Here is a 21,938-nt window from a genome sequence, read left to right as displayed (position 1 = left end):
TCACCCGGGAATCTATAGCAATTGTCTGGGGAGAATGTTAAAATGTAGATTTTGATTCAGTCTGTCTAGGGTGGAAATACAAATTCTCAGCTGAGAGTTGAACTACTATGAACTGTTCCAAAGCCTTGACCTTCCTCTTTGTAGCTGACCTTCTTATTGTATAGTGCCTTCCTCTTCATACAAGTTAATATATATCTGCCCCTCTAGTTAGTAATGTATCTTTCCTTCCCCTCCTACCTCTGGTTACCATCGAAGTATATTTATTTCTTGACTTTTTATAATTGTCTCGTACAATATTTGTCCTTTGTGATGAACTTATTTCATTCAGCATAATGTCCTCTAGGTTCATTCATGTTATGAGGTGTCATCACGATTCATTAATGTTTCATAGTATTTCATTATGCGTATGTACCAAAGTTAGGTATATATCCGAGGGAAATAAGAGCCACTTCCCTAGGATATACACCTATTTGTGGAAGTACTGAATCATACGGTATTTCTGTTTCCAACTTGCTGAGGAAGCACCAAACTGGTTTCCACAAAACTTGGTTGCACCATTTTGCAATCCCACCAGCAGTATATGAGGGTTCCAGACTCTTCATATCCTTGCAAGCATTTATTTCCTATTTTTTTGAACTCTGCTGTTAATGCTGAGGTGAAATAATATTGTTTTGATCTGTATGTTTCTAATGGTTAATGATTATGAGCATTTTTAGTTGGCTGCCTGAATATCTTCTTTGGTGAAGTGTCCATTTCCTCTGTCCATTTAAAACTTAGATTATTTGTCTTTTTCTTATTGTGGTGGGGTCAGCAGTTTGAACCTACCAGTTGTTACACAGGAAGAAGATGTGGCAGCCTTCTTCAGTAAAGATTGTTGTTGCTAAGTGCCGTCGAGTCAATTCTGATTCATAGTGACCCTGTATACGGTTTCCAAGGAGCAGCTGGAGGGTTTGAACTATTGACCTTGTGATTCATAGACCAGTGCTGATCCTACAGCCTTGGAAGCTATATGGGGAAGTTCTGCTCTATCGTATATGGTTGCTAGAATCAGAACTGGCTCTAAGGCTATGGGTAATAATGTAGAAATTACACTGGATCCCAGGTGAGCAGGTTATGTAAATAAACATAAACAAGGTAGCCCCATTTCCAAGGGGGAAATGAGAAGGCAGTGTTTATTTGGAAATCCTTTTGAAAAATCCGCAGGTGTTGTCTGACATTCTTCAACAGTAGCCAACACCAAGGCCCACAGGAAACAGAGGCCAGGAAATCTCTGTGTCCATTGACTCAAAAGGGCGGAGCTTCCACTGATGTCCCTGAGTATGACTCTTTGCTCCTAAATCAATTCTCTTTTAGTTATTTTACATGGCAATTGGTTTCCTTTTTTCTCCCATGTGGCTTGCCTGGAAGGAAAATGTTTATCTGTGAATAACATCCATATTCGAGGACAAAACTACAGAAATACATGTTGTTCTCTTCATCCCTTAAGCACTGTATATGAAATGCTTTGTTGTTACAAGATAGAATTTGAGAGGGGAATATTTAATAGCACTTACATGCATGGTTCTTAACCTTATTTAGACTCCTGGGCCAAAGATTGATCCTGTCTCCAGAAAAAAAAAATATAGGTACACTGCGAAATTCTGTGTATAAGTCAGTGAACTTTTGGACAGCTACTGATTCCATTATTCTTTTTAAAGGTTGTTCTTTATAAAGAATATAAACATTCTTGAATTCCCTCTTATGAGTGTTTATTATGATGTGTCCTCTCCAAATAAAGTTATTTTTTTATACCAGGTTCTCAGTGGTGTAGATAAATTTGCTATGACAAAAAAAGTAAACTGTGTAAAGTGTTTGTTATCAAGAAGTATTTTTTCTTTGCAAGTTACCTTTCATAATAGACAAAGTGTACAAGAAGCTGTGTCTGAGTGAGATTTGTCTCACACCAGCATGAGAATTAATATGTTTTGATCCAGGCACCATGCTGGTTACCTTACATGTATAGTGTTGTTGTTAAGCACCAAGAGCTGCTGGTGAGCTTGAAGCATTGAACTTGTGGTTCAAATCAACTTTGCAGTTCAGCGCATTAGCCCATAGCACCAATGAGTCTATGACCATGGAATGATTATTATGTTTTACTAGATGTGGAAGTGAGGCTTACAGATATTAAGGAAATCATTTTGTTAGGGGAAGATCTGGCAAAGTCAAGAGCTCACTCTCTTTTCCCCTGTTATGTTGCTTCTAAAGATAACGTATATATGCCTTTTTGCTCAGAAAGGTGCAGTGGACTAAGCATTCACTTGCTAACGAAAAGATCAGTGTTTCAAATCCACCCTCCATTCTACAGGAGAAAGATGCAGTTGTCTGCTCTCTTAAAGATTTACCGTCTTGGAAACCCTATGGAGCAGTTCCGCTTTGCCTTATAGGTTCATTATGAGTTGAAATCCCCTGGATGACAGTGAGTTTGGTTATCTCCTTTGGTTTGCTCAAAAATATGGACCTGTAGACAAGGAAGTCCCATGAACATCAGTGGATTGAGGAGCAAGGAAGAGTCAATGAGTAAAGAAAAAATTTTGACAGGCCTTAGCGACAGTTGTATGCCCCTGAAGGAAGGTTCATCAGACTACCGATACCTGAATTAAGACAGGAAGATGGCAATAGAAAACTCAACCTCTCTACATTCAGAGCAATCACCAGTTCATTCCAAGTCTGCCCAGGTGGGTGAGAGGAATGCAAACAGAGAAGACACGTGGATTCTCATTAGGAAAGTAGGTCAGATTCCTACTCTGTTTTGGTTTGCTTCCAACCCTTCCTTGCACTCTTCATTATCCCCAGAACACATCTCTGTGACTGCTGAGGGCCCGTCTAAGAAAACTCACTGTGCTTAGGAAATATTGTGTGATGATCAGCAATCAGTTTCAATTCACACTAAGGACAAGGTGAACATTATTTTGATTTGGGACTTTGGTTAGTAACTCTGGAATAGCTTATGTGAGTTGTTAAATTGCAGTATTTTTTTCACCTCTACGAATAACAACAACAAGAAGAATCAAAAGATGACCTGTTTTCTATAGCTATTACTCTGGAATTATCCCTAATTATATATATATATAGTGAAAAATGAAACCAAAACAACCAAACCCACTGTCACTGAATAGATTTCAACTCATAGTAACTATAGGACAGACTAGAACTGTGCCTTTGGGTTATTGTTGTTATTAGGTACTGTTGAGTTGGTGCTGATTTGTACTGAACATATGCACAACAGAATGAAACACTACCCAGTCCTGAGCCAACCTTACAATAATTGCTACACTTGGGCCCATTGCTCTTGCCACTGTGTCAATTCATCTCATTGGGGTCTTCCTTTTTTTCGCTGACTCCCCGCTTTACCAAGCATGATGTCCTTTTCCAGGGACTGGTCCCTCCTGATGATATGTCCACAGTGTGAGAGACAAAATAAGCTGGCAAAGAGTTGTCTCCTCAAAGTAGAGATGACTTTAATGATGTGGATGGAGCAAAACTTTTAGGTCCCGATGAGGCATGGCTTAAAATGAGAAAACACAACTACAAGCATCCATTAACACATCATCAAAAAGAACATGGTAACTGATTCATAGTGACTCTGTATAGGGTTTCAGAGATCTATCTTGAAGTACAATGCTGTCTGTGATAGGATAGTATCTATATGCCTACAAGGAAGACCAGTTAATACCACTATTATTCAAATTTGCGTACCAACCACTAAAGCTAATAAAGATGAAATGGAAGAATTCTACCAATTTTGTCAGTCTGAAATTGATCAAACTTGCAATCAAGATGTAGTTGTAATTACTGGCAATTGGAATGCAAAGATTGGAAACAGAGGAAGGATCAGTAGTTGAAAAATATGGCCTTGGTTATAGAAATGATGCTAAAGATCACGAGACAATTTTACATGACCAATGACTTCTTCATTGCAAGTACTTTTTTTAAACAACATAAAAGACGACTATACATGTAGACTAGAGTCCTGGTGTGGTGCTGTGGGCTAATGGCGCTCCACTGCAAAGTTGGTTTCTACCATAGCCAGCAGTTCAAACTCACCAGCTGCTCCTTAAAAACACTATACAGGCTCGCTATGGGTTAGAACCAACTTGACGACCTAAAAGTTTTGTTCCATCCACATCATTAAAGCATATTAACCCACAGTGCCATAGGGTCACTATGAGTTGGAACCAACTTAATGACACTTAACAACAGCAGCAAAGTAGTAATATTAGCTAATGTTGATAACAATGTAACAATAAAATTACTTACCATGGACCACTACAGTGTTAATTACATTGCATCACTTGATATTTTCAGTAGTGTGAATGAGGGGCTACCATGAATCCATTTTACAGGTCAGATAGTTGAGGATCAGTAACTTGGCCAAGGTCTCACAGCTAATGAGAGAGCCACATCTGAATACAGGCCCTTCTGACTCATGGTACTGAGTTCTTAGCTGGTGTCTTATCATGCCTCACTCTTGGTGCTTTACTTGCAATCATCAGTGAGATATTGAGTCTTGAGAGCATTGATTTCATGGGTTTTTACATCTTCAGCCTTTCCTCTTCCTTTCCTTTGAAGGATTTCAGGTGCTGTAGTGGGCTATGCACTCAGTTGCCAACCACAAGGTCAACAGTTTGAATCCACCAGCTGCTCCATGGGCAACAGATGAGGTTTTCTGCTCCTGTAAAGATTTATAGCCTTGGAAACACTATACAGGGTCACTATGAGTCAGAACCGACTTGACGGCACACAACCACTACACCATCTTGGCTTCTAAGGAGCATTCTGGCTATACTTCTTCCAAAACAAATTAGTTTGTTCTTCTGTCTATGGTACATTTAATATTCTCTAACCAAAACTCAAATACATCCATTCTTCTACAGTCTTCCTTATTCATTGTCTTACTTTCACATGCATATGAGACTATTGAAAATACCATGGCTTGGGTAGGGGCACCGTAGTTCTCAAACTGACATCTTTGCTCTTGAGCACTTTAAAGAGGTCTAGGATAGCAGATTTGCCTAGTGCAATACATTGTTTGAGTTTTTGACTGCTGTTTCCATGAGTATTGATAGTGAATCCAAGCAGAATTAAATCTTTGGCAATTTCAGTCTTTTCTCCATTTAACATGATGTTATTTAGTCCACTTGTGAGGATTGTTTTTCTTTTTTACATTGAGGTGCAACCCATACTGAAGGCTGTGATCTTTGATCTTCATCAGTAAGTATTTTAAGCCCTCTTCGCTTTCAGCAAACAAAGTTGTATCACCTCCACATGGCAGGTTGTTAATGAGTTTTCCAACAATTCTCATGCCACACTCTCTTCTTTATGTAATCCAGCTTCTCCAATCAGCATACAAATTCAATAAGTATGGTGAAAGAATATAACCCTAGTGCACACCTTTCCTAATTTTAACCATTCAGTATTCCCTCGTTCTGTTGAACAACTGATTGCCCGTAAAGAAACCCAAAGGGGCAGTTCTACTCTGTTCTATAGTTGCTATGAGTTGGAATCAAGTCTATGATTGTAGATTTGGTTTGATTTTATTTGCTAGTTCTCTGATAACTTTCCAAATTCCTGCCTTGATGAGGGCAAATAATAGAAGAATCACTTTTGCCCGGGATTCCTGTTAAGGTTACACCTAAAAGTATCTGAAACATAAATGTCTGTTCTATTGAAGGAAACATTTAAATTTCCTTTGACTTTAGTGTCTAATAAACCCTGAGCAGAAGGAAATTTATTTTAAGCCCAAATTAGTCTTGCCATTTTCTTTCTTAATCTGCTATTTGACTATAGAAAATTGCTCATTAACCTATTTGCTGTATCCACTTTTAAGTGAATTTAAAAGATAATCAGATGATTTATAGCAGTTTTAAGTTTACCTGTGATTCAGTATTTTGATCAAAGTCTCCACAGTTAGAATCCTTATTTTTATTTTCATACTTCATAGTGCATACTGATCTTAGAAATTTGGATTTGTGCTGTTAGGTACCTAGACTTACTTCATGAATGTTTGGAATTGGTAAAGTGAGTAATCTGATAATAATTTTCTGTTTGATTGAATAGAAAATGTAAATCAGAAGTAAAAACTGGGATGCTTTGTGTTTAGTCAGTCCTCTAACGATTTTTTTTCATAAATTACACTAAATCTGTTTATCTTTCATTCTCATTTATATCCAAAGGCTCATGCTGGCAGAAAGCATGATTTTTAAAAAACAAGACATAAACTTTTTGGCTAAATAGTATTTAGGGTAACTGACTGATTGAGAAGGGAGTGGTTTTCTTTGTAGAAGTCCATATGGATGGAATGATAAGATTAGAATTTGCCATTTTGTGATCACAACGAAATACTAGCTCTAAATCAGCATTATCTATGATAGCTAAAACTATCAAGTGACAGGTAGATGGGAAACTGTAATGGGGGATGAGGCTTGCAATACCTTAGCCACTATCAATCTTACTGGTGTTAGCAGGAAACAACTAGAAATTGTGTGCTTTCTTATGTAATGGAGTAGAAAGTATACAACATTATCTGTATGCTTTCTTGTCAGAAGACTTGAAATTGAGTCTAATCAAACCACTTAGTTCTGCCTACCTTCAAAGGAGGTTTGAGCACTGTTTCGCAACCTTGGAGGAACCCTGCTGGTGCAGTCATTAAGTGCTCAATCATTAATATTTTGAACCCATCAACCACACTGTAGGTGATTTGTCAGGCTACTTCTGTAAAGATTATAATTAGAGCTCAACTAGAAGAAGAAAGAAAAGGGGGGGAAAAAAAAGAGTAATCTGATACGTTTTGATGAACTTGACCTACACCTATGGATGCAGTAGCTCAAAAGCGGGAACAAATCTTTACAGCGAGGATCATTCCCACCCACTCCATACACAGAGTAGACAGGGATGGGCAACTTGGGCATTGGCTGCAAAGGTGCTAATTTGTAGCCAATGGGGTGCTACAAAGGCAAGAAGTGACTCTAGATCCAGAGGGCATGGAGGAGGGTAGACTCTCCACTGAGTAGTATCCAATCTGTCTGGGCCGGGCTAATGAAAGGAGATAGGGATAGATCCAATGGTGAATTGTGGTACAATGATGAATAATTGTTACCAGGATGGACTGCGAGGGGAGTAATTGACTATGAAGTCCAGGAGCCAAGGTCCCTGGAACCATCAAGGGACCATCAAGGGAGAAGAGCAGAGTGTGAGACCCTACCCAGAGAAGCAGTGACACCAGAGATGGAGGCAGAGATGATGACGTGGAGAGATGGAGTGGTTGGGGACTCTAGACCCAGAGAGGGAGAGGGACTGTGTGCTCTTGACCGGCGGGGCAGGCTTGCACGATATAACCTTTGGTTGGTTGAGGATGCATGCAGGGGATTATAACCATGGCAATGAAATGATATACCATAGGATGAATGTAAAGCTAATGTTCTTCCATGTAAATGATCATATAATTCACAATAAAACATTAAAAAAAATTATAATAACAACCCTATAGAGTTGTTATTAGTTGGAATCGACTCAGTGGCAGTGGTTTTGGTTTGGGATTGGTCTCAACCTTGACTGCACATCATCGGGGAAATTTTAAAGTTCTGATGTCCAGGCTGTATCTCCCACTAATGAAATGAAATTCTCTTTTAGACTAAGGCATCAGAATTTTTTTTTTGACAACTACCTCGGTTACAATGTGAATTAAGGGTGGAGACCACTGGGATAGAGAAAGAATTTAAAGAACATCATGAGGAAGCAACCACAAAATGCGGAATATGAAAAATTCCATAGGACAAATTACCAGGTTTCTATAACACATACAGGCGTCCTGGTGTGAAGCTGTAGGATAAGTACTGGACCACAAGGTGGTTTGAACTGCAAGGTAATTGGTTCAAATTCACCAGACATTCCTCATAAATCCTATGTAGGGTCACTATGAGTCAGAACTGACTTGACAGCACTTAACAACAACCACATAGCATATATGTTATTGTTAAGTGTTGTCTAGTCAGTTCTGACCCATAGCGACCCTGTACAGGGTTTCCGAGGCTGTAAATCTTTACAGGAGCAGAAAGCCCCATCTTTCTCCCGCGGAGCAGCTGGTAGTTTCGAACTGCTGACTTTAAAGTTCACAGCCCGATTCAGAACCACTACGCTACCAGAGCTCCTTTACATAGCATATATATAAGTAGCCTCAAAATTTTTTAGAAAAATGATCTTTTAATTCAATTTTCCCATGAACTTTTTGAAGCCTCATTTGTGGAATTAGAAAAGAGGTGGGGTTGGGGTGAGGTCACTGTTATAGATTAAAATGGATTTACACACAAAAAAACCTACTGTCATTGTGTGGCACTGTAGGATAAGCACTGAACTGTTAACCTCCAGATCGGTGATTTAAACCCACCAGTCATTCCTTGGAAACTCTACAGGGTTACTATGAGTCAGAACTGAGTCACAATCACTTAACAACAACAACTGCCAATGAGTCAGCTTTTTGTTTTTTTTTTTTAATGCTTTATTGTGAATTATGTGATAATTTACATGGGAGGACATCAGCTTCACATTGATCCTGTCATGTATCATTTCCTTGTCATAGTTACAATCCCGTCAATGCATCATCAATCAACTAAAGGGTATACCCCGCAAGCTTGCCCCCCTGTTGTCCACACACCATCCATCTCCCTCTCCAGGTCCAAAGTCTCCAGCCACTCCATCTTCCCATGTCATCGTCTCTGCCTCCATCCCTGACATCACTGCTTCTCTGGGTAGGGTTCCATTCTCTGCTCTTCTCCTTTGATGGTCCCAGGGACCTCCTATCCTAGACTGTAAGGTTAATCACTCCCTCCCTTTGCCCCAAAATGTCCACCTTTACATTTCCAGCCCTTACAATCAGTCCTGATAACAATTATTTGCTACTGTATTGCAAGAGACCTATCCGCATCTCCTTCATCAGCCCTGACTAGGCAGAATGGATACTACTCAATGGAGATTCTACCTTGCTCCACGCCCTCTGAATCTAGGTTTCCTCTTGAAAGCTTGTAAGCCAGTCACTTCTTGCCTCTATATCCCCCTCATTCTGCGTAGCCAATGTCCAAGTTGTCCATCCCTGTCCTCTCTGTGTGTGGAGGAGGTAGGAATAATCCTCACTGTGAAGATTTGTTCACTCTTTTGAGCTATTGCTTCCATAGATGTGTGTCAAGTTCATCATAACTGTGTCAGATTATTCTTTTTTCCCTCTTCTTTCTTCTTCTGTTTGAGCTCTGATCATCCAGCCATTGAAGACAGGTCAAGTGGGTATTACCTGCAAATGTGGGTGTACTTATGCATGTGCCCTCTCTTCTTATCAGTGGGTGCTTCACCCTCCACTCTAGTCCTCTGTGGCTATATCAATGAGTCAGTTTTGACTCATAGCGACCCTGGATTGGGTTTCTGACACTGTAAACCTTTACGGGAGCAGAAATCCACATCTTTTCCCCATGGAATGGCTGGTGGGTTTGAACTGCTGACCTTATTATTAGCAGTCCAGTACTTACAGTTTTTCTTAAAATGGACTTAAGAGACATATAAACTAAATGTGCTATGAGGACCTTCTATGGATCCTCATTTCACCAAATCAACTATATCAAGAATGTTTTAGAGAATCATGAAGTTTAAATGCAGATTTAATATTATAAGATATTAAGGCATTAAGTGTTAATATTTTTACTTATGCTCATGTTTTATGGTTATATTTTTAAAGTTCTTATAGTTAAAATATATAATTAATTATTTATGGATGAAATATGTTGTCTGGAATTTATAAGAAAATATGCTAACTAGAAATGGTGAACTAATAGATAAAACATAAATACTTTGTTCAAAAAAATTTTTTTTAAAGAAAACGTTAAAAAGAAGGTTGTTGTTGTTAAGTGTGTCCAGTCAGTTTCGACTCATAGCAACCCAGTATAGGGTTCCCAAGGGGCAGCTGGTGAGTTTGAACTGCCGACCTTGCTGTTCAAACCAACCTCGTGGCTGAGTGCTTATCCTATGGCACCATACCACGACTCCAAAAAGAAGGCATGAAAGTAAATTATGTAAGAACATATCTCTTGTATTGTGATGCATTATTAATACAGTCATAGAAGTTCGTATGTGATACAACCTTGAAATAAAATTAAGTGTAATCCTCTGTGTTCATGCAAGAACAATCCTTATTTCTTTTCAGAAATATTTTATTAATTTAAATATTAACTATATATATATCTTATTTGCAGCTGATTCAGGGCCTCCTCCTTCTACTGTTATCAACCAAAATGAAACATTTGCCCAAGTCATTTTTAAACCTAGTGTGGTACAACAAGCCAAGATTGCCCAGAATGGTATTTTGGGAGATTTCATCATTAGATACGACGTCAATAGAGAACAGAGCATTGGGGATATTCAGGTAATGGATTCACTATTGCTGTTTCATTTTGGTTGCTTGGTACTTTTAGTTAGATGAGAACGAAGGATTCTAGCATGTACCAGAAGGAGATATAACTTTCTAGTCTTTAGAAAACTTGTTTTATTACCAAATGTGTCTCCAAAGAGATGAATGTTGTTTCTTTACTGGAGGCCAGGGGTACTTATTTCCTGCTTCAATAACCTGTAGAGCAAATAAAATCTATAATATAATTTCCCCTGCAGTGTTTTAGGTGAAGTTTGGATTTTAGTTGCTTTTCACTTTTAATTACAAGAGGCTGCTCCATGGCTCATTTCCCTTTAGGTTTTTTATTGCTCCAGAGACAGCATGGGAATATTAATGTGTAATAATGTGTGTTCAGAATGTAGACAGCCTTGTCTCAACTTGTAAGATTCTTGGTAAAGCCCAGATAATGTAGGAAGCACTATTCTCTAATGATAAGAGTCAGAGAGGGTGGGTAATTAAAATGGAATTAACAGAGATACTCAATAAAATTTCAAAGGATGGTTCCATCCTTATATAAATAAGTTAAATTAAGGATCATTTCTCCTGGAGGAATCAGGACCATGGGTAATTTCATTCTTGATGTGGGCTCTAGACTCTTGGTTCCATTTTGCAGTGTATGTGATTTTTAGAAGTTCTGTAGATTTGTAGTTCTTTTCTTTTCTGGGTACCACCATTCTTATGTTATTTCCCCTCTACCAGGTTCTAAATGGCTATTTTGTACACTACTTTGCTCCTAAAGACCTTCCTCCTTTACCCAAGAATGTGGTATTTGTACTTGACAGCAGTGCATCCATGGTGGGAACAAAACTCCGGCAGGTGAGTGAGTGCCAACTGCCCAGTTCTTCCTTTTCCCACTTCTGCCTGGGACAGTGGTCTTTGTGAATAAAGTCCAGTTGATTCAAATGCCATTACTCAGCTTTACCATCTGGTTGTTCCAGTGTACAGAGAATGGTCCAGAACTGATTTACTTGACCCACTGACATAACTATCATTTTAGTATGATAGTTTTAAGAGTGTAGAGGGGCATGGTATCGAAACACCTTGAAATAAAAGGGATTGTCAGAGTGCATAATGTGAGCATGACTGCAATACAAGAAAAGGGCCACTCGCTAACACCATTGTTGGCAGAGTAAATCTGATCAACAATGATACCCTATGAGATTAATAGAATAGAATCATTAATAGTTCCTTTGGTTTATCCTTAGATTAAGGGCTGTCATGGATATTAAGGGAATATCTACTCTCTGTTGAAAAATTAAATTATCCTGAACATACAACTATTTACTTATTTCTTAGCAACCACTGGAAAAGGTAGTCTCTTATCTTACTTAATGCTATTTGTAACTCACAAACCATAAACAGAAGAACTATTGACTGACAGATCAACTATAATCTTGACATACATAAAAAACCTAGTTATCTAGCAGCTTTTATTTTTTAACCAAATACCTATTTTATCAATTAATAATACACAGATGTGGCTTAATACATATATGTGATTTAATAAGCCAAATAGCACCTTAAACCCATAAGGATTCCTTATCCCTCCTGTTTCCATACCCAATTCTCACTCCATAGCTCTGGAGTTTAACCTAATCCTTACTCATAAATGCTTACAAATATTTCCCCTCAATTTATTACTTTGTAAATGATTTTTTTGGCCATTTCTATTTTTAAAATCATGTAGTAAAGCTTGTTGATCTTTTCTTCTTTGGATCTGGGTTTTCTCTCCCCTCAAACTAGAATTTTTTTCTATTTTTCAAAATGTGAGGTGAGGATTGTGTTTAACTGTTTTTGTTTTTTTTTTTCTTTTTTCTTTCCCTTCTTTCCAGAGCCCCTGACCTTCCATCTTTACTTTTTTAAAAAGAATACTAAGTATCTTTTAAAGTATGGATCTGCTGGTGAAGAATTCTTAGTTTCTGTTTGTCTGAAAATTACCTATTTCTCTTTCATTATCTAATGATATTTCTCCTGAGCATTCTAGGTTAGTTTTTATTTTCTTTCAGTACATTGATGATACAGTCCATTGTTTTCTTGCTTCCATTGTTGCTGATAAAAAGTGGTGACTTTTTGACTATTGTGACTTTGAAGGTAATCTTTTATTGCTGACTACTATTAATCGCTGTCTTTAGTTTTCTGTAGTTTGACTACTAGGTTTCCAAGTGTGAAGTTGTTTATTTACTTATTCCTATGGAGCTGAAGACTCCTGTGGGTCCCAGCTGGAAGCAAGGGTGTTTGCAAGAAGGACTGGCAGACCAGTCATTTCTGCTTTTGAAGACGGTGAGATACTTACTGGGGCAGCATTGTCATCTGCTATTGTGACCATATCCGCAGTGGCACTGTAGGTTAATGCACTGGACTGCAAGGTCGATTTGAGCTGCAAGGTTGGCAGTTCAAGCTTACCAGCCACTCCTTGGAAACCATTTATAGGGTCGCTACAGGTTGGAACCGACTCAACAGCACTAAACAACAACCACCCCAAAGCATGATCATGTAAAGGATAGTTATTGTGATATGTGAGTCTTAACATTTATGTTTATTTACACTGTTGATTGTCACTGTCATAATTCCTTTGTGGTGGCCCTTCAGCACATCATAGACACACAGAAAAGGACAGGAATCCTCCATCACCCTCTCTACACCCTAGAGACCACATAAGGTCCAGCTGCATAGTTGTCTTTTAAGTACATCCTAATTTAGCTTGCATCATATTTTTCTATGTTGGTCTTACAAAGAGTTTGAACAAAATCCACCACCATCAAATTGTTGCCTCTTTCTCTGTTTCCTTATATCTTTAAGATAGCACTATAGATCAGAGTCCTGGTGTGGCGCTGTGGGTTAATGCACCAGACTGCAAAGCTCTTTGAACTGCAAGGTTGGTGGTTCAAGCTCACCAACTACTCCTCAGAAACTCTCTACAGGGTTGCTATGGGTCGGAACCCGACTTGACAGCAATTAACAACAACAACACGGTTCCATATATTCAAGGAAAAATCATTATCTTTGAAATTGTTTCTATTCACTTTCCCTTTTGAGATTGAGATGTTAGATCTTTTCATATAGTCAAATATTTTCTTTTTCATGTTTTCTTTCAGACCTATCTTACAGTTCACAAATTCTCCCTTCAAGTGTGTCTAATCTGTTGTTAAACTCATTCATTTCAGTTGTGCATTTTTATTTCTAAAATTCTTATTTGGTTAATGTTAAAAATTTTTATGTCACTTTTTTGAGATTTTAGTTAGTTTTAAATATATATTTTTAAAATCTTCTTGAGACAGTTAATGTGATTGTTTAAAAGTGGTGCCTGATAATTTCAGTCTCCGGAACTCATGTGAGGACTATTTTTATTTTCTGTTGTCTTTTCTTCTTGCATGATTGGTTGTCTTGATTGCATGATAGATATTATATTTGAAAATGTGTTTTAGGAATAATGTGAGACTTGTTAAATGCCTTGAAGTCGGTTCCAACTCATAGTGACCCTGTATAGTGTTTCCAAGGAATGGCTGGTGAACTTGAACCACCAACCTTGTGGCTCAAATTGACGTTGCAGTGCACGGCATTAACCCACAATACTACACCAGGACTCTCAACTTGAGAGTAGGAGAACACTATATTCCTCCAGAGAATGTTTTGGTTTTCAAGGAAACTAATTTCAAAGTAAAATATCAATAACTTTAGCTTTGTATAAATTTAAATTTTTTGTTATAAATAATAATAATAAAAGTAAGGAAAAGACTAGAGAAGTCTGTGTAACAGAAAGACAGGAGTTTTATTGTTAATAGAAACTATAATGAGAGAAATGCAAATTAAGAGCAAGACTGTTGTTATCTTCATATTGTCAACCTTTAAATATGGTAATTATTTATAATGACAAACAATTTCTATAGTGTGCATTTAGAGAATTCAAGGAAATTATAGATTCAAATGATTTCCCAGTAAATCTTGTTGCTGTTGTTATTAAGTGCTTTTGAATTGATTCCAACTCATAGCGATCCTATATAGGGTTTCCTAAGAGCAGCTGGTGGATTTGAACTATCTACCTTGTGGGTCTCAGTCCAGTGCTGATCTACAGCACCATATGAGGATTCCTTGTAAATCTTAAAAAGTACAAAATGGTAGACTGCATGGTCAGTTCCATTGCAGCTTTACTGAAAGGTCACCGGTTACTCAAAGGCTATAGCACCTTGAAGAACCTGCATCTTCAAATGCCTGAGTCATGTAGGATTGAACCTCAAACCTCCATTCCCGATCACAAGGGTCTTCTTCCACTTCTAATGGGAGAATTACCCAGAATCTTTTCATGTATTGTTGTTCAGTGTCGTTGAAACACTTCTGAGTCGTACAGAACCTGTACAAGGTTTCCAAGGCTGTTAATCTTTTGGGGAGACTCATCTTTCTCCCATTTCACCTTTGAATTCCCAGAAAGATAACTCATGATCCAAATTGTATAGATAAAACAAATCAACTAAATCAGGGTCCCCTAAACTTAGCTATAATGATCAAATGCTTTGAGCACTTAAAAAAAAAAAAAAATAAATAAATATATATATATATGTATAGCATGGGACACTTTCAACATGCTGGGAAATATGTGAAAGTTGTTCTTTAATAAGTTTTAATCCTTACAATAATTTGGTTGCCATTCCCATTTTACTGATGGAGAAACTGAGACTTTTCAAAGATCGAAAACTCAGCTAGTAAATGATAGGGTCAGACTTCAAAACCAGGACTGAATCTAAAGCCCATGAGCCAAACCATGATGCCTCCATACAGGGAGAAGTGTGATGAGACAGCACTGTTGTGTGCAACTAGTGAAAGTGCCAATGGATGTAAAATCAACACAGTTTTACCTTCCAAGCAAGACCCAGTGGAGAAGGTTACAGTTTGGAAGTCAGGGAGTTCCTTGTAGTGAGCAAAAAACAATGTTATGACAGATGTCTTACCATGTGTTATTTCCTCTCTTCCTTCATTCCTGGATATTAAAATCTCATTTCTTGATAGTCATGAAAAGTCTGGCATATATTCTTCTGGCTTCTAGACTACAAAATGCTCTCTTTCCAGGAGAACCACTCTGACCAGCCAAACATGTCAGAAGCCTCTGAGCAACTTCTAGAGCCCATTGCTGCATTGAGTGAATTTGACAATTGCTGACGATTTTAGCAGCTCTCAGATTCTCTAAGACCACAACATGAAGTGAAGAGTCTAGTTGGGCCCTCCTAGAGTCTTGTATAAAATGTCATGTTCACTGGTGAAGAGGAGAGTTATCCTCCAGGGCTTTCATATTGTGTCAGTAGTCTTGGCAGCATCAAATATTTGTCACAGGTCCATTAAGGATCATTCTGGGTTAGACAGGAGGGAGTAGGGAAAGGAAGACTCATTGTTTAGGGAACACTGAACTTCTTTTACGGGTGATGGGAGAATTGGTAAATGGTTAACAGCACTGGTTGAGGAACATGATAAATATAGTTCATTTCACTGAATTGTACACAGGACAAATGGCAAATAATCGGTCACATATGTATTCACTGTAATGATAATAATAATAATAAAAGAAGTATTCATTGTTATTCTGAATGTTCTAGGCTTTCCTCATCTCTAACGAATCAGAAATGTTTTACTCTACATATCACAGTTAGGCACAAACACAAAAAAGTAAACAAACCCATTGCCACAGAGTCAGTTTAGGATAGGGTAGTGGCACTGTAGGGTAAGTACTGAACTGCTAACAGCAAGGTTGGCAGTTCAAACCCACCAGCTGATATTCAGAACCTATACAGGTCATTATGAGTTGGAATTTGACAACAATTAACAGTATCTCCAACCATAGCATGTCCTGATGTAATTTATAAGACTGTAAATCCCACAGAAGCAGATTTCTCTTTCTCCCAGAGAACAACTGATAGGTTCAAACTGCCGAGCTTTTGGTTAGCAACCCAATGCTCAATTAACCCACTGCACTACCAGGGATTCTGAAGGCACATATAGGAGGACTTCAAAAATTCTTGAATAAATGGAATTAAAAGACAAAAATATAAACTTTATTTCTACTAAGTTCAAGACACTTTTGTAAGTGATAATACCAGCCATTTTTTTAAAAGTCCCTAAAGAACTGAGAATAGTAGGAATTTAAACCATGTCAGCACAGTCATTTTTACATTATTAACTGAAGGAAAATGGGTGCCCTTTAAAACTCTTAAGATTAGGAAACAAAGAAGTCAGGACTTCTGTAAGCTCCACTGATTTGTGGACTATCTTGTGTCCCCATCTCCTAGCACAGCACCTGATGTGGCATTGCTGCTGTTTTAGCTGCCATTGAGTTGGCCCCTAATTCACAGGAACAATGGCATGAAACGCTGCCAGCTTCTGTGCCATCCCCATGATTGGGCTGTGATCCATAGGGTTTTCATGGGCTGATTTTTTGAAAGTTAATTGCTACACTCTTCTTCCTAGTCTTTCTTAGTGTAGAAGCATCACTGAAACCTATTTGGCATCATAGCAACACTAAACCATGCACTGACAGGCCAGCAATCAAACTTGGATCTCCAGCATGAAAGGCGAGAGTTCTACCACTGAACATTCACCAATGGTTGATGGATGTGCCTGAGGTTCTTTGACTGGGAATTGAACCAGGGTCTCCTGTATGAAAGGAGAGAATTCTATCACTGCACCATGGCTGCCCTCATGCCTGATCATATGGGATAATTCTTTGTCCTGAAAGGCATACCAGCATGTAAACATTAAATGGAGCCTGAAATTTTTTAAGGCCCATTAGCTACCATTGAGTGATCAATACATACCAAGCATTCTAAGGGTTTTGTTTATGTTTTGTCATTGACTTTTTCAGCAATCCAATGATATGGAGATTGCACTCCCCATTTTACAAGCGAGAAGGTGACAAGCAGAACGGTGATATAACTGAAGAGTTAGAATTCAATCCAGATAGATCCCACACTATCGCTTCCACGCTTCAACATAACATTAGCCCACTTCTCAAGCTTCTAGACTCCCCCTGTTTTTATTGCCAAGTGATGTGATGTGGAATGCTACCTTCTCGACTGAGTGCACACAGACTTTACCTGCCCTCAGAGGTTTCAGCCAGCAGCTTGGTGTTGTGAAGGATCAGTGGAGCTGCTCTGCTCCAATCCATAATAATTAACTAGGAGTATTTTATTATTTTAGCATTAATAACACAGCCAGCATGCAAAAGGATGCAGGCTTCCTTCCCTTTTTTTACACAGTACATGAATCTATAAAAACAAAATGTAGATTAAGGATTGCCTAGGGCTATAGGTGGGGACTGACTTCAAATAGGCACAGGATTTCTTTCTTTCTTTTTTTTTACATGGCAAAATCAATTTTAAGAAATTCTAGTGTAAATGGCTTTAATCTGTTGGGTGGTTGTTTTTTTTTAAAGTTTTTATTGTGAATTGAGTGATAGTTTACATGAGAGAACATCAGTTTTCCACTCTCCTATTGTATTCCGTTTCATTGCAATGATTACAACCCCCTCCATGCATCATCATTCAACAGTATTTGAATATATAATCATTCAAACAACCAAAGGGCATACTCTGCAAGCCTGCCCCCTGGCCACCAGCACACAGCCCCTCTCCCTCCATGAGTCTAGAGTCCCCAACCGCTCCACTCCATCTCTTCACAATATTGTCTCTGCCTCCATCTCTGGCATCTCTGCTTCTCTCACTAGGGTCCCAAACTCCACTCCCACTCTTCTCCCTTTTTGGTCCCAGGGTCCTCCACTTATGGACTGCAAGATCAACCACTCCCCTCTTTTTGTTACAAATTTTCCTTTATATTTGCAACAGTCACAATCAGTCCTGATAACATTTATTCACTATTTAACCATGAGTTCCATCCCCATCTCCCTTCACCAGCCCCATCTAGATAGGTTGAAAACCACTCAGTGGAGATTCTACCTTCCCCCACACCCTCTGAAACTAAACTCCCTCTTTAAAACTTGCAAGCCAGTCACTTTGTGCTTGTATAGCACCCCCTGCCACCCATTTTAGGTAGCCAATGTCTAAGTTGCCCATCCCTATCAACCCTGTGTACAGAGGGGATGGAAATGATCCTTGCTGTGATGGTTCGTTCAGTCTTTTAAGCTACTACATCCATGTGTATAGGTCAAGTTCATCAAATTGTAGAAGATTACACTTTTTTGTTTTTCTTCTCTTCTTTCTTCCTCTAGTTGAGTTCTGATTATCCAGCCATTGAAGCTAGGTCAAATGGGTACTATCTGCAAGTATGGGCATTCTTGTGCATCTCCCCTCACTTCATATCAGCTGGACACTTCACTCTCTGTTCTAGCTCCCCATGGCTATGTCCCTGTCATGGGCTCAGGAGTCTCCAGGTCCCACCACACTGCTGGCCAATCATGTCTCACTCCAGGTTGATGGGAGTCTATTGAACGTGGTTGGACTCAGCCCACATCTTCATTGCTGCTTTCTCCCCACTTCCCATCATCGGAAGACCAACATGGTCACCAGCAAGATTACATGCCTGCTTGTGTATTCCCTTTGAATTTCAGTCTTATAAGGGGTTTGCCCTGAAGGGACTTGATTGCTTGCCTTGATGGCTCCCCTGTGGACAACTTACTTGTACTTGTAGAAGTCAATCAGACTGCCATTTATTTTTATTTTTATTTTTCCTGCTGGTCTTTCAAGAAGTAACATCTGTTCCTCTAGCGGCTCCAGGCTAGTCTGCTTGTCTTTTCAAGTGGAAATCTCCCACCTCAGAAGATTCTGGATGGGGATCTGGATTCCACCTAAGGTCTTATATACTACAAAGACTCCACAGGAAGCCTCTTTCACTGGGCAAGTTCTAGCACCCCTTTTAGGTATTAACAACCTGCGATATGCTGATGATACAACCTTGCTGCTTGCTGAAAGTGAAGAGGACTTGAAACATTTACTTATGAAGATCAAAGAGCACAGCCTTCGGTATGGATTGCATCTCAATGTCAAGAAAACAAAAATCCTCACCACTGGACCAATAGACAACATTCTTATCAATGGAGAAAAGATTGAAGTTGTCAAGGACTTCATTCTTCTTGGATCAACTATCAACACTCGTGGAAGCAGCAGTCAAGAAATCAGACGACATATTGCATTGGACAAATCTGCTGCACAGGAACTTTTTAAAGTATTGAAGAGCAGAGATGTCAGCTTGAGGACTAAGGTGCACCTGAGCCAAGCCATGGTATTTTCAATAACCTCATATGGATGCGAAAGCTGGACAGTGAATAAGGAAGATCGTAGAAGAATTGATGCCTTTGAGTTGTGGTGTTGGAGGAGAATACTGAAAGTGCCATGGACTGCCAAAAGAACCAATAGATCTGTTTTGGAAGAAGTGTAGCCAGAGTGCTCCTTGGAGGCCAAGATGGCTAAGCTTCGTCTCTCATACTTTGGACATATTGTCTGGAGGGAACAATCGCTGGAGAAGGATATCATGCTGGGTAAGGTGGAGGGTCAGAGAAAAAAAGGAAGACCCCTAAGGAAATGGATTGGCCAGGTGGCATCATTGATGGACTCAAGTGTGGCAGCGGTAGTGAGGTTGGCCCAGGATTGGACATTGTTTCGTTCTGCTGTGCATGGCAACGCTATGTGTCGGTTCTGACTTGATGGCACCTGACAACAACAACAATCAGTTATAGGCTGAAGATGGACTTAGAAGCTTTCTATAGTCAGTTTCTGGCTATTCCTTTCTTTCCCCGTCAAATTTCTATTTTACAGTTGTAGGCAAGGAAAACCAAGATTCATAAGACAGTCAAGCATCTTACCATGATTTCCCCTCTTTTATCCATTCAGACGATGCCTAAATCCCTGTATCACAGAGCCCTACTTACTGTTCAAGGTTGAGCATATATTACTATTTATCTCTGTCCCATTTAGCCCATGCAAACCTGCCTAAATGTTCTTCTATCTGCCTTGTTCTTCCATTTCCCTCCTCCTTCTTATGTATTGTGCCCCCAACACCCAAAAGATCATGTATCTATTCCCTACCCTGTGCTCTACCTTCCCCCCTCCCTTTACTACCTCCCCCCACCAAACCCCCAGTAACCAACAAATAATTTTATTTTATTGTTTTCCTTTTAGTGTGGTTATTTTTTCTTAAGCTTTTACAATAATGGTTTTATGCAGTATTTCTCCTTTTGTGACAAATTTCACTCAGCATAATGTCCTCAGGGTTCATTCATGTTATGTGGTGGCTTACAGCTTCCTTGTTATTCTTCAAGGTAGCATAATAGTCTATTGTGTGTATATACCAAAGTTTGTTTATCCATTCTTCCATTGATGGGTACTTAGGCTATCTCCATCTTTTTGCTATTGTGAATAGTGCTGCTATGAACATTGAATTAGGCAAGCTTGGAAACAGCAGAGGTGTGGAGTGAGGAACAGGTGGGTGTCTGTGAGGCCCCATGGTATCTAATGATGCATAGCAGTCTGGCCATCCTCTTCCAGAATGTGGGAACCTTCCACCTTCTGATAGGAATGTTCTGGGAATATGTTAGGGTACAAAATAAGTATAGCTTTTAAATGATGGGCATCAGGAGAGGCAGTTTGAGACTTGCTCGGCAGCCTCTGGGAACGTGGGGCAGGAACAATAGGGCCAGTCCTTGCCTCTGAGGAGTCATGATCTGGTTAGGAAGAGAGAACTCCCTAAATGAACAAATGAAGAAGCTCAGAAAAGAGGAGTGTTCCAGGCATACAAATGGTATCATGTCTTCAGAATATGGAAGGTTCCTGAATATAAGCTGCCATCTGTCTGTCAGTGTGTCTTGTTGTAGTGGCTTGGTGCTGTAGGATCAGCACTGGACCATACGGCCAGTTTGAATCAGAGAGTCAATAGCTCAAACTCACCAGCTGCTTCTTGGAAACCCAATACCTGGTTGTTATGAGTTGGAAGTGACTTGACAGCAATAGTTGCTATGATGCTGGAAGCTAGGGGTCTCAGACACCAGCAGGATCACTTATGGTGGACAGGTTTCAGTGGAGCCTCCAAACTAAGACAGACCAAGAAGAAAGACCTGGTGGTCTACTTCTACAACTTAGCCAGTGAATACCCTATAGTTCACAACAGAATAATATTGTCCAAGAGGTGGCTGGACTGGGAACCCCCTAGGTTGGAAGGAACTCAAAATACTCAGTGGCCATAACAGTGGACTTGAACATACCAACAACTGTGAAGGTGATGCAGAACTGGGCAAGGCACCCTTCTGTTGTAAATGGAGTCACTGTGGGTCAGAACTGACTCAGCAGCAAATAACAACCACAACTGAAAGTAGGCATTCTGTGACTATCATATAGAAATGAACAATATAGAGCTTTGTGTACCCTTCCTTGTGAGCTTGGGTCACAGGTCTTGTAAGCATCTGAAAACAAGACCTCTTTCTTGTTTCCTAATTTTGTATTTTAAGTCTAGAGAAAGCATCAACCAACATTTTCTATAAAAGGAC

The 21,938-nt window shown here is 39.2% G+C and overlaps 1 protein-coding gene across 1 annotated transcript in view; it reads left to right on the top strand.

The window, feature by feature from the left end:
- Positions 1–21,938, top strand: part of ITIH5 (inter-alpha-trypsin inhibitor heavy chain family, member 5) — a 139,059-nt gene that overhangs the window by 72,631 nt on the left and 44,490 nt on the right. Inside the window, exons 5-6 of the mRNA XM_006862795.1 lie at positions 10,272–10,441; positions 11,165–11,281. Of these exons, the coding sequence (XP_006862857.1) occupies positions 10,272–10,441; positions 11,165–11,281 (287 nt within the window). The remainder of the gene's footprint in view (positions 1–10,271; positions 10,442–11,164; positions 11,282–21,938) is intronic.

This window comes from Chrysochloris asiatica, unplaced genomic scaffold, assembly GCF_000296735.1.
Source record: "Chrysochloris asiatica unplaced genomic scaffold, ChrAsi1.0 scaffold00050, whole genome shotgun sequence".
Classification (NCBI taxonomy): Eukaryota; Metazoa; Chordata; class Mammalia; order Afrosoricida; family Chrysochloridae; genus Chrysochloris; species Chrysochloris asiatica.
The sequence above is the reverse complement of the archived record's forward strand: the minus strand, read 5'-3'. Positions and strand labels throughout refer to the sequence as shown.